This window comes from Triturus cristatus, chromosome 4_2 (genome assembly GCF_964204655.1).
Source record: "Triturus cristatus chromosome 4_2, aTriCri1.1, whole genome shotgun sequence".
Lineage (NCBI taxonomy): Eukaryota > Metazoa > Chordata > Amphibia > Caudata > Salamandridae > Triturus > Triturus cristatus.
This window is the reverse complement of record NC_140586.1, coordinates 249,874,919-249,888,418: the sequence shown is the minus strand read 5'-3', so window position 1 is coordinate 249,888,418 and position 13,500 is coordinate 249,874,919. Positions and strand designations below refer to the sequence as shown.

Here is a 13,500-nt window from a genome sequence, read left to right as displayed (position 1 = left end):
GTTGTTTGATGGCTTTTGCTAATACTTTGTCCGGGAATGGGAGCAGGGAGGTCGGTCGATATTTGTTGAGTTTGCTGGGGTCTGCCGATGGTTTCCTTAGTCGGGCATTGGCATCCGCGTGTTTCCAGTCCCTGGGGAAGATGGCCTAATCAATTGAGGTGTTGAATATGATGGTGAGTACGTGGCTGATTCTGGCTTCGCCTACATTGAAGAAGTGGTGAGGGCATGGGTCAGTTGGGGCACCTGAGTGGACTGAGGTCATGATGGAGGTGGTGTCCTGTGGGGCGAGCTGGCTCCATTAAGTTAGTTGGATGTTTCTGGTGTATTTAATAGAGATACGGGAGGAATATGTGGGGTGCAATTTCAATCTCTCTATACATCCTTGCCACCTGTGGGATTTTACTAATGACCATTGGTCTTGTAAAATGTCAGAGTGACTGCATTATGTTACTATCATTAGTACTGGACTTGTGCTTATTAATAGTGACTGTTAACATTATGCATCTTTAAGTGTTCAATTAAAACTGTTTTAAAAAAGAAATCTACAATGACCTGCCCTTGAAGTTAACAGTGGTTTTATGTAATTTCTTATTATTCCACTGGGGTTATATAGCTTGCGATAACCGCTACAACACACAGGGTCCCCTGAAAACGGATGACAGGCAGGTCGAACAGGGGGAAGATTCAAAACAACAGTCTTTCGGGGGATTTGTGTTTGTTGGTGTGTATTGAGTGTATAAATGTGGGACCTCATATATATTTTTGTATGCAGATATGATATCATGTCACATGTCTTTCTTATGAATTTGATAAAATATTAGAAACAATAAAAAAAAATACATATATTTTATTTATTCCATCTTGACTTATTCGTTTGGGGGAATTTGGGAATCTGTTTGTATAGCGATGCTTTATAGTATCAGTGACTTTGTCAGCACTTTTGTATCAGTTTCCAGGCAGCTCGGGTCTTCTAGACTGTTGTTTTGGGTATATAGCTTGCGATGCCACATCAGGTGCCCCTGTGGTTTCATTCAAATTTTGTCATTGAAAGGAGGACTTATGATTAACTATGTGAGGTAATTTAGCAGTTCCCTCATCCAAAGAGAGCTTGTTTAGGAGATTGTCATGTTTGGGTGATCTTAATCCCCGGAGGAATGACCTGGAAATACTTCTTTCAGGGATCTCTTACCATAGATATGTTGTTCTAGACATCCTAATGTTGGGTGATCTCCATCCACAGAAATCTGTCCAGAAGATCAGCATGTTGTGTGATATCTGGGTGATACTTACGTTGAGTGATCTTCATCTATCCAGCGCTTGCCCAAGAGATCCATATGTTACACAATCTTAGGTCAATTTGTGCTTAGTTGAGGTTTCCTTGTCCAGGAGATTGTCATGTTAGTTGATCTTCCACTAATAATTTGGGCTGGCGATCCTTATGTTGGGTTATCTCTATCCTTTGACAGATTTGACCTATGCCTACTAAGAGACTGTCCTGGACATCTTTATGTTGGGTGCTTCCCATCTAATGAGGGACTGGTTGGGGTCATCTTGTTGGGTGATGTCATTCAGTTGAGAGAAGGGCCAATTGATCCATATGTTGGATGATATTTGCCATTGATCCATATGCTGAGAAATTCAGAAGCAGGGATGGATCTTCCTTTTCAGCTAAACATCTTTCCCTCTCTTTTTTCTCTCCCCAGACTTGTGGGTGGCTCCAGAGCACCTTCGTCAGGAAGGAGTGTCTCAGAAAGGTGACGTCTACAGCTATGGAATCATTGCTCAGGAGATCATCCAGCGTAAGGAAACCTTCTACACTGAATGCTGTCGAGACCCAAAAGGTAACCACAATCAGCAGACAACTAATGGTACATCTGTGGCAAATCACTTCCCCCAACCTGATTATCTGTGCATTAAAAGATGTAAAGAAGGTAATCTGGGAAAGTACTCTACTCACAATGGTATGCACTTAACAGGATAACTAAGTGTGTACACACATTACACTGCAATGAAAATCAATGGCCTACGCGAGCACTCACACCAGCAATTTCACCCAGAGGCATGCACTTACATACAAGCGTACAGTCATGCACAGAAGTCTATTTTGATGGTTTAGTCTTTTACTCAGCCAGGCATCTAGTAAATACTTCAACATCAATCGTAACCATAAGCATGTGATCCAGCGAAAGGCCAAGATAAACTTTGCAAAATCAACATATCATTCACAATGGGCCCATATACACATTCAGAATTCCTGACTGTATTGCTGGGGGTCCAGTTTTATTTCAATTTGATCTGAATTGGTCAATGCCTAACTAATCTCACAGACCAACACTCTTCCTTTGGTCAATGGACCATTAGTTGAGTAGTTGATGGTGATATTAACAAATTCATCAATTTATGTTATCACTTTTCAATAAAATGATCATAGACTCCAAGTAAGATTCAATAGATTGTATCTAATAATTCTTTAAAGATGAATACTCATTTATACAGATTCACAGTGTAAACTCCATCAACTTTCATTTAGAGAAAGTTCATTTATCAAATTACATTCAAAATTGCAGACACATCCAACAACATTAATGCATTAAGAGTGATAGATGAAGAGCCAAAAGATGCAACAGTCATACTTTGCAAAGAATTTGCAAAATTTAAGATAGAGTGATAGTTACCAAAGGTGAAACGGTAAACCCAACCCCTGGCCAAAAGGATTGGTGGATGTCACCTGTTTAAGAGTCAGGAGACAAAGACTATAGAACAGGTGCAGGATAGGATTATACGTACTACACTTCTCTAGAACCCGACGCACCGGAGCGCATCCCTCTCTAACACACTCTCCCTCCTCAATATTCGTCCACAAATCTTCAATCTGATCAGGCTGTCTCAAGTATTGAATCTTCTCAGTCTGTTCTTCCCAGCAGCAGCTCTCGCCTACTCCTCACTCAGCATCATCGTTTCTTCACAGCAGCTCTCTCTATTTTAATCTTGAGTTACTCAAGTTATACTCTTTAATTTTGCATGTCCCACCCTCAAAGGTTGCAAGTATCTGTGAATCATGAACTGTGATTGGGCCTGGGCAGGGGAGTTGTCATCACCTTATGGGGTCATACCAGAATTCTTAACTAATTCTTTGTCTAGTAAACCCTTCCCACTTAATTTATTACATTTTTCCGGAACACTTCCTTTCACATGCATTCACAAACCTGATAGATACAAAAGTTATATGATTTCTTCAGTTGAAGAACTTTCCCAAGCATCCGTCCTTGGTTCTTGGCAACCAGTCAATGGCCCGGTCAGCAGGTCATTAGAGGACTGTAGTACGCAGACTCAACTTGCGTTACGTTTTACCCACCATCATTTCTTTTAGCTTAGCACACCAGGCCCAAAACATACACTATTGAAGAAAGAATCATAAACAGATGATAATTTCTCATATATGTCATTATCACTGTTCACCACCCACTTCTACTCTATCCCTTTTTATTTTCTTCTTTGCTAAGCGAAAGCATTATCAGCGGCAGCTCCTTTCAAGTCCAGGCAAGCATATGCTAGGCATGCGGTATTTCGAGACCTACGGTTAGCAACTCCTTGCACATGCGTGAGAGCTTTCCTCTCACAAGGGTTAATCACATGATTATTTACACGGGACGGGTTTGCACATGCGCAAGGCGATTTTCGATTTCAAGCGAGATTTCAGTTACAAAGCAAATTATTATTCGTTATTAGAGAAAGCATGAAGTCTTTTCCCCATATGTGAATGTCGTGTGTGTGTTCATTTTCTTCTATTTACTAATTTTATTTGTTAGTACTTGTTAACGAGAGGTTGATTTGAGCAAGTTTCTTTTTCTTGAATCCATGCTCCATCACATGTATAGCACAGATTGCTCCAAATGAGCTTTCAAGCACTACAGATTAAAGTGTTCTGTGAAATCCAATAAGGAGCAAGAGTGACGTTTTCAACGTTTTCTTAAACACCATCAACTCAGGATGAGTTTTGTAAGCCTAGGAACAAATGAACTGGCGGTGCTCACTGATTTAAAGGCACATAGTGCACTTGGGTATAACACATCATACACATCTCACAAACATACATAAACAAGTTGAGGGTTTGTTAACACGGCCATATATATTAAATGATGACTTAGACCTCTTAGCTGTAACTACTACTAATAATTTATTACAGTTTTAGTAATTTTTATGTATTATGTTTATATTTGTTTACTGTCTCTTACGACACTTGCTTTTTTGTGATTTTTAGCTATTTATATAATATATGACCAGTTTTTCCAGACAATTTGATACAATGTTAGATCATATGTACTTTCAACTTTCTTTTTTTTTAGTTTTTTGGTTATTTTAACTGTTTCATTGTTTTTGGGAACATCAGCTAATGTGGTATTGTGCCAGTTTGTGCGTTCGCTGATGCATGTTGTCTTTTATGATTTTTGATAATCGAAATAAAGACATAATTAAATTGAAAAAATTAAACTATATACACACTGATTTGCATAATCATTGAGTCATTCTCTCAAAGAATAATGGAATAAATGTACATGAGGGCACATCGTAACACACTAAACCACACAACTTCAAAATGGATTTCCCTTTGTCTAATTGCGCAACACAAATATACAGATGTTCAAAGAGCTACATGTAGGCCTTATAGTGATTCACTAAACCATAATTCCCCGCACATATTACTCAGGAAGATAGCAGCGCTGCAAACCCATACTGGCGCAGAGTCCGCAGATTTCTGCCCTGCGGGGAAATGGAGCGGTTTACAGGTGGGGTGGGGAAGAGTCAGAAACAAACAAAGCTGGCAATGGCAGTCAACGCAGTATTTCCTTAATGTTCATCGTTGCACAACTTCTACATTCCAAAAGATCAAAATGCACACCGGGACACCAGTTTTTTCAGTTGCTACTTTGAACTGGGCTGTGAATTGCAGCCACCAAGAAGTACCACTATGCATGCAGGGATCCCCTGTGTGAATAAGAGTCCATTTGGATCTGTGCTTGATGGTTCTTTGGCTAATTAGCTCTGTCAGTCCCGTGGTCAAAAAGGCAAACTACAAACACTCTCATGTGTTTTACGTGTGCCATCAACGCTACCAGGGGAATATCAAAGAACAGAAGACTTGTCAGATCAGCAGTGTCATGATATAAAGTACATACTGCACCTCAGCCAGAGTTGCCTCACCTGCTGTAGTGCCAGTGCTGTGATCTCTGCTCTCCTAGTGTGGGTCCTGGGCACCGCGCTAACCTGTGGTCAGAAGCCGAGTGGCCACGTGATGGAAACTGTACATAGTGTGGAGCTGGTCCCCTCTGCTTGAAGGAGGTCTGTGAAGGAATGAGGGAGAGTGAGGGAGATATGAGTAGCACCAAGACACTCATTACAGTTCATAGTTCACATAAGATTTGGCTTGCTTGCTGGACAATAACATAAAACGATTTGTATCCTACTGGGTCCAATCTGTGAATGCCGTTGTCTGTCTTGACTACCAGAACTGCTGACATCATGGACACGAAAGACAGAAAGCGCAAATGGTGCCCATGCAAACTTGGCCCCCGATGTGGTAGCACCGGTTGCACCACCCTAAAGCCGGCACTGCTCTTCACTATCCCCCGGCCAGTGCAATTAAATGCCACTGTACCAATTGACAAGATTCTGTAGTCTTAAATCTAGCTCATGCCTCTGTGATCAACTACCAGACACTCCCAACCCCTTTGCATACCTGCCAACTTGAAGAACAATCTCACTGTGTGAGGAGGGGGTAGGGCAGTGAAGGGGGTGGGGTCTTGTGGCGAGAAGTACCTATGAGGCACTTTTGAATCCCACCCCGCCCCCAAGCCTCCTCCTTCCCCCCCAAAAACAAAAGCTTGCTGAGGCTGGTGCCGATGCCCTGGGGTGTTTTCACACCCCTTAATGGACGTCAGCAGTTCAAAGCCTTGAAAAACGAGCTGGGAAAACCCAGTGGCGGCTGCTCCACTAAGGCGGAGGAGCACTGCCCTACTGCATTTTTTACAGTAGGAAAAAAAAACTAAAATGATAATAACACTTCGTCATTATCATTTTTTTCCCTTTGTCATGCAGCATTTAGGGGTGGGTGGGGCTTGGCTGTCATCACAGCCAGCAAGACGAGCAATGGAGGGCACCTAAGTGCGCATGACGGTTCAGCCGGCCAAACAGTCCTGCGCACTTTGCATGTTCCCCACCAGGCTGCATTGCGCAGTCTGGTGAAGAACATGCACAGGCTGCCATTCCCCATCTGAGCGCCGATCCACTGCACTCAGAACAGTGAAAAAGCTGGACTGCAGTGTTATGATTGGCTTAGGGGAGGTAGCCTGTGCTTCCTGTTTTAGAGGACGTTGCAAGACGAGGCAGTGGACCGGCAGCAAGGTAAGTTTATTTTAATTTATTTTTCAATCTCAGTCCCCCCCACAACACCTGTGCTACTCTGTGGTAGCCACCACTGAGAAAACAACTATTTACAGTGGTTTTCAGTTTGTTTTCCCTGCCACCATGTGATATCCGCTACTCACCTGGAGACCATGTGATGAGAGACAATATTGTGTGTCACACAGTGGCACCATTTTAGCTGACAGATAGGCCTTTTCCTCGCTCTCGCAAGTTGCTGCTTTCTCCCTTTGTGATGGTTTTTCTGTCTTTCTCTCCTTCTGTCTTTTGCTTTGTGTGTTTTTCTCTTTCTTGCTCCAGTCAATGTCTGATGAAGAAAGATAAGTGCCGGGCCCCAAAAGTAGAGCCAGTTGCTCAAATTAAGCACTGGCTGTGACTTGATTACTTATCTATATGAGTCGATACATGCCTACGTATTTATCTGAGAGACCGTCTTGGCCTTCATACCAGAAAGTCATTATCTCTTGTCCAAACAATTATAATGACCTCCTTACCTTCCCAAAGATCAGCTGGTTTGTAGAGAGCCACATTTCCAAGGAATGTAGGAAGGCAAGACGTCAGTTGTGGTGCTTAAGCTTTGAGCGAGAGACAAGTCATGCATCAAAAGGTGATGGCGTTGGGAGGTTACCTTTGTGTAGATATGAATTGCTGAACGCATGAAGTGTGTCACCAGGTTCCTACAGGGGGTTACTTCTCACTCGAGTTTAAAGATCAATATTGAGAAAGGAACATAAAAAAAGACAATCAGTGTAGACTACATCTTGTTTAGGTTCCAAACATGATTTCTTAGTAAAAGCCTTTTGGTGCGGCAACATGCAGTTATTATTGTGCTTCCACCCCTCTGAATTAGATGTATTTTGAATTGTGAAACAAAAGTAAACATGTTAGCCCATTTCTTTCCCATCACTTTAGAAAAAATGTGTCGAGTTCATCATCCAAAGGATCTCCTTCCTTTTCGACCAGATCTGAACATGGAATCGGTGCAGAACGAGGAACTAGAGGTGAGGATCAGAGTTGCATAGTAGGCTTCAATGGACGAATAAAAGGTGCAGATTTGAACCAGCAACTAAAGATACTTGTAATCATTGTGGTGTCCTACCAGTAGAGTTTTCAGCAGTATATAGGAAATATTAAGCTTCAACAGAGGCCTGTTATAACCTGGAGAAATGGCCTCTTGGATACTCTTCTTTAATATGGATTTGCTTCTCATGGACAAGCTAGTTGCTTTTTAAAAGAATAATCGTCTGCTCAACATAAATCTAAGAAATTTTACATCAGTAGGGCTGCCTTCCTTACAAGTATGTACAGGTGTGTATATTACTTTCCGAGGACTGCAGCAGGAGCCATGTCTGTTGAGCTTCAGGCAAGACACACGTTGGAGGCATTATATGAAATAATCAATCTACCTTCTCTAAGTAGTGAGGTTGATGCAAGAGACGACAAGGATGGACGCCTATAACCTCTGGACAGGCAGTACGCATGTGTGAAAGGTTTAAGGTAGAAGATTCAAGGAGTTTTGAGTTAGTTGTGAGCTGATCCCTGAACAAAGAAGAGCTGCACTTGAGGGTGCTGCCATAGGGTAGACCTGCTCTGCCATGACTGGCAGGGGTGGAAGGGATCTGATATTGGCTTGACATTGACATTGTCCACCAGAGGGAGACTACCCTGTTAATTCAGGGCTCCCCGCCTGATCTAAAGGACTGCATAAAAGACTGGACCATCCGTGGGACTAAAAAGTTGGATGGAGTGATTAATCTGTGTTGAGGATCCTATCTTCAGCGGGTGAAGAGGTGTAGCAGATAGAGAGGATTGCTTGACCGAGACCCTCAGATCCTTGAAAGGCAGTACGTGGGTGATGCAAATGATCACGGAGGGCTACCATCTGCATTGGTGAGTTACTGGGCAACCCTTGGAAGGCTCTGTATGTTAATTATTTCCAATAGACCTCAACCATTACCACACTCATTTGATTATCCTAGGCAGTGATCATTTGTTACCCACAAACTACAGAAGTGGACTTGAGTGATTTAGAGTGACAAGGCGTATCTCACGAGTTACTGCTTCACACCCCATTGTAGGTGTTGGACACTACTGGAGCAGACAATTGTTTCCCGGATCCCTACAGCACAGAATATTGTTACAACAATATCGAGAGACAAAATCTCAAACGGTAAGTACTATGAGGAAGTAAGGATTTACTATTCTTAACTCCACATCTACCTGCCTTGAAGATATATATATCACAAAGTTACATACATGTGGAGTTAAGTATAGAACATGCATAGAAAACAACTTTTTGATATTTTGGGCCATATGTAGGTAGGGACCCATTTACCACTTCATAAATACCGAATTTTACCGATTCGGTATTTATGAAGTGGTAAATGATATGTAGGTAATGAGTCGGTATTATTTACCGATTCGGTAAAAGTCGGTAATTACCGAATCGGTATTTACCGATTCGGTAATGAGGCATACCTTCCCATTGATGGGAAGGTATGCCTCATTACCGAATCGGTAAATACCGATTCGGTAATTAGGGGAACACATGCAAGGGTGGCAGGGTGTCACATTGACACCCTGTTGCACCCCTGAGACGGCCATGTGTGCACATGTGGCACACATACATGCCCTAAGGGCATGTATGTCTGCCACATTGCACACGTCTAAGCGCTTTAAAACGCTTAAACACATCCATTCATTATTTACCACCAACTAATAGTTGGTGGTAAATACCGACTCCAAAACACACACACACACTCCCCCTACATCTCATTTCTGTATTCGGAATTTACCGAATCGGTAAAATTACCGATTCGGTAATTTTACCGATTCGGTAAATTACCGAATGCAGAAATGAGCCCCCTACATCTCAAAAGCCAAAATACCGGTCGGTAACGGTATAATTACCGAAAATCGGCCGTTACCGACCGGTATTCGGCTACCTACATGAGGCCCTTTGTCCTTTGATTTTACCGTAACAATATTTGCACCCGTTGATATTTGGGATTCGAAATTCCCAGCCTAAACCGGACAGACAACATCTCAGGGAGAATTGGGGTGCCAATGCCTGAAAGAAGCAAAGGGAGAGCTTCATATCTAGCTAGTGAGAGTGGACACAAGAAATGGGGGTACTTATTGTGTATATGTCCTCTGCATGGGTGTGGGACTCCACGATACCGTAGAGCCATGGTTGTATTTATTTTGTTTCACTCTGCTGCAATAGAGGGTGTTGCAATCACATTTCTGAGTATGGCAAACTGCTACATTGTGAGTGTGTTGCATTGTGAGATACACAACGAGGGTTTTGTGGGTACACAAAGCAGAATACAAAGACATGATTTCACACAGATTATGTACCCCTCCTGTAGAGCTGGCATCAAAGCCAAACTAGATGCTTGGAAGGAAGAGTGCTACACAAATGGGAAATTCAAGCACGCTTATTTAGGGGAAACAAACAAGTTACAGATTCTTAAAAAAATCTGACTGCTCCATAGCAGTTGATAACAGGATTAGAAACAACTGCATTAAAAGCAAAGACTATAGGGGAAGCTATTTCCCTCCTCCAGTTCCTGAGGTTAATGCCTATATCACTTTGACTCCCCAGTATCAGTAGTCATTAATACTGTGGAGTGGTACCTCCCTACAGAGAGAATGGACAGCTGAATGCAGTGACGAGGTCACTATTAGCTACTGAAGGGTAGTATTAGCAGAGTGTGTGTACTCTTTTGTGCATACTCATAGAGGCATGGGGAAAGTGGGCAATAGCCTAAGGCTCTGACCTTCCAGGGCCCCCATGAAAGTGAACTATTTCTCGAGCTCATGTATGCGTATTTCTGTATCTCAGCCTTTAATGTATAATTCAATATTGTTCAGTAACATAGGACTTCAATTAGCAGAAAATGGGCAAAGAAACTCTAAGTTATTCCAAACTGGGGGCCCCAACATTCTCTTACTCAGGGCCCCAAAAATCCCTAAGATGAAACTGCATTCTCATGTTGCTACTTTAAGGAGGCAGTGTTTACGGGGCATAGTGTGGACAGTATAATTGTTAGTTTCAGATAACAAAGGCGATGGGGGCAACAGTATGGAAAGTGTGGTCTGGTTCTGGTTGACAGGTCCTGACCTCACTAATAGGTGTGTGATTGTCAGGTGAAAGGATGTCCCTGAAATCTGTCTGGGCTCAATGATCTGGAACAGTCAGAGAGTCTGGGTGAGAGACTTTGTGTGGAGATCCTGAACTGGATAGATCCAAATATGATGGTAGAATGTCAAGGCTCAAGCCTTGTGCTCCTGAGGAGGGAGCTGGTTATGGGAGTCTTTCAGAAACTGAGCCTGTACTAGAACATCTGGGCAATAGGCCCATCCTCGTTCAATAGATGGTGTTACACTGTGGTGGCCTGGTACCTCAGACACTCCGAGGGAAACAGTGTCCCCAAACTCGAGAATGACACACTGCTTCAGCCTCGAGTAAGACGGCAGCAAGAAAAAAGGCATGCAAGGTGACCCCATGGGACTATCAATCCTTTGAGTTTGTCTAGGACCTGAATAGTCCCCTACCTATGCCCTGGGTGGGACTTTACCTCTGTCCTAGTGATACCTTCAGCCTAATTCATGGATGTGTGTTCAAGGATGGAATGGGAAGGGTCTCCCCTTGCTCTGGACACAAAAGCCCTGCTATCTCCACACAATGCCGATCAGGAGCTATTAGTGCAGGGTATAAACAGGGACAATGCACTGTGGCCATTTTTATTCGTACTGCTAGGTAAGGTTTTTGCCGGTGAAGCCAGCAGAGGTAGTTATATATCAAAATATCAAGGAGAAAAATACTGTCTGACATAAATATTATAGGCGAAATATTGTTTACAAAATTACTGCTCTTTGGGATGTAGAATTTCTATTATCAACTATTGAGGCTCTGACGGATAGAGGCCCGCTGTTCCCCAACTTTAAATGGGGTGGTAGAACTGTGAGTTTGGTGAATGAGCACATGCTTTTTTTGCCCAATGTGGCGTAGCCGCAAAATATGAAATGATGCGTCAGTCTATGGGTTTGAATTCTTTTCCCCTCACAGTTGATATATCATACACTTCTGGAATCTAACTAAACAGTTTTTATTTTGGAATATTGCTGGGGTGAACCGCACACAGGATTATTAAGACGGGTTGGACTTTATTCTCCAGTCTGATGTCATCAGTCTTTAAGAAATGTGGATAACAGGGAATTTTGGATTTGAAGACTTCATCAAATGATATGTGAGCCAAGAAAGTGCGAGCAATTTAGGAGGCTCTATACTTTTAATCAGAAAATTGCAGCATCCTTAGCAGGGTACCACTATTGGCGCTAAGGTTTTTGCCTGTACTCTCAAGGGTTTCATCTACACCTCTTCATCTATTGTGGACATCTATGATTATCCCTACCAGGGAAGAATTGCACACAGCTGTTTTAGGGCCACCAGAAAGTTTTAATATTATATTAATAATTGCAGGGGATCTAGAACTGTCATCAGAGAGGACCAGAATGCACGGCGTCTGCGATTTAAATCATCCAAATGACAGAAGAGGAGCGCAGTTGGTTGCCATTATACCATGAAACAGATTATATGAACTAAAAGGCCAAGGGCCAGATGCTGTGCCTACCAAATATACTTTTTTTCTGAGCTGGGATAAGCTCAATAATTGATTACTTTTTGGTAGACTGTGAATTATTCTATAAAGTTGACCACTTTGCTATCTCCAGGAGACCAGAAATCAGCTATGTTGACATGGCGTGGTCATGCACTACCTTTTGGGATCAGGCAAAGAAAAGATAAAGGAGGATTACTCATAAAAGTGTACAGTTGCATATCAATGGCTAATTCTTCAAAGAGGTTCATTGATAAATTCTATGTGAAGGGATCACTCACTGGAAAGTCTGTCCTAGTCCTCCCTAGTGGATCTTGGTAAATTTAGTGCAAAGCAATCAAGTGAGTGACCGTGTTCATGGTGTTTGATGAAAAGTTCAAGCATAACAAACAGCAGTGTCTCCTACTTGCTGGGGGTGGTGAGGCGGGGAGGGTAGAAATGAAAAAAACAAACACTTACCTGGCTACGGCCAGCCGCCACCTCTCCTCCCTCCTCTTCTTATCTTCTTCCTGTCTAGAGTCCGGCAGCAGGAAGCACCCGGGCTCCCCGGCTCCCCTGAACCAATCACAATGCAATGCAGCGTTGCGATTGGCCTGACCGTCTTAGAGGAGGAGCCGCTGCTGATAACAAAAGCTATAAATCCCTTGCCCCACAAAAGTGTCTTTTTCTAATACACATCAGAAGGGAGTTCTCTCTCTTGGGAGAACATGCCTTGCTGCTTCAGTTCTAGCTGTGAAGTCCTGTCACTAGCTACCAAATATCCAGCAGGGCAGCGTTGCTCACGGACTGGTGAGTTCTTTGTTACCGGTCTGTGGTCAATAGGGCTTTTGAACATTTACAGGCAAAACAACTGAGGAAAATCCTTCAGTTCTACTGGGCCCAGTATGAAAAAACGATTTCTGCACTGTTTAATGTGGGTTTTAAGGACCCTAGGAAGGTTTGCGTACCCCAAGAAAGCACCTGCTCCTTGATATGATGCTGTTGCAAGGCTAAAAAGAACAAATGAAGGACCAGATTTATAGTTTGGAAGCTAGGGTAATCTGTCATACCTTGCCCTCCAATTCTCGCCTTTCAAACTCTTGGTCCGCCTGCCTCATTTAGAGACCGGAGGACATTAAATATTCAATCAACAGAGCCCTTATTGCCATGTGACTAACCAACTGCAGCAAGAAGTATAAAATTACGGGGCAGATTTACTAACATTTTGTGCATCACAAAATTAACCCACACTGGTACAAATTGTTTATTTGGGATTTACTTTCCACCGCAAAACGTGCTTTGTGCATTAAAGCTGCCTGAAAGTAATGCAAAGAGGCACTTTGTGTGGCTTTGCGTTGCTTTGGTCAACAGGGCATTCCATGGGTGTTATCATGCAACTAAGCTCGGGTTTTGAAAGAAATACTATCCTACTAACAATGGTGGCAGGGCTTTGTGTGAAAAATAAATCCTTTCTGAG

General features: G+C 42.7%; 1 protein-coding gene across 2 annotated transcripts in view; it reads left to right on the top strand.

Moving 5' to 3' along the window:
• The window catches only part of GUCY2C (guanylate cyclase 2C), a 489,600-nt gene that overhangs the window by 334,478 nt on the left and 141,622 nt on the right, over nt 1-13,500 (top strand). For both annotated transcript variants that reach the window (XM_085601431.1, XM_085601430.1), the window contains 2 exons: nt 1,704-1,841; nt 7,333-7,421. In XM_085601431.1, coding sequence (XP_085457557.1) covers nt 1,704-1,841; nt 7,333-7,421 — 227 coding nt within the window. The remainder of the gene's footprint in view (nt 1-1,703; nt 1,842-7,332; nt 7,422-13,500) is intronic.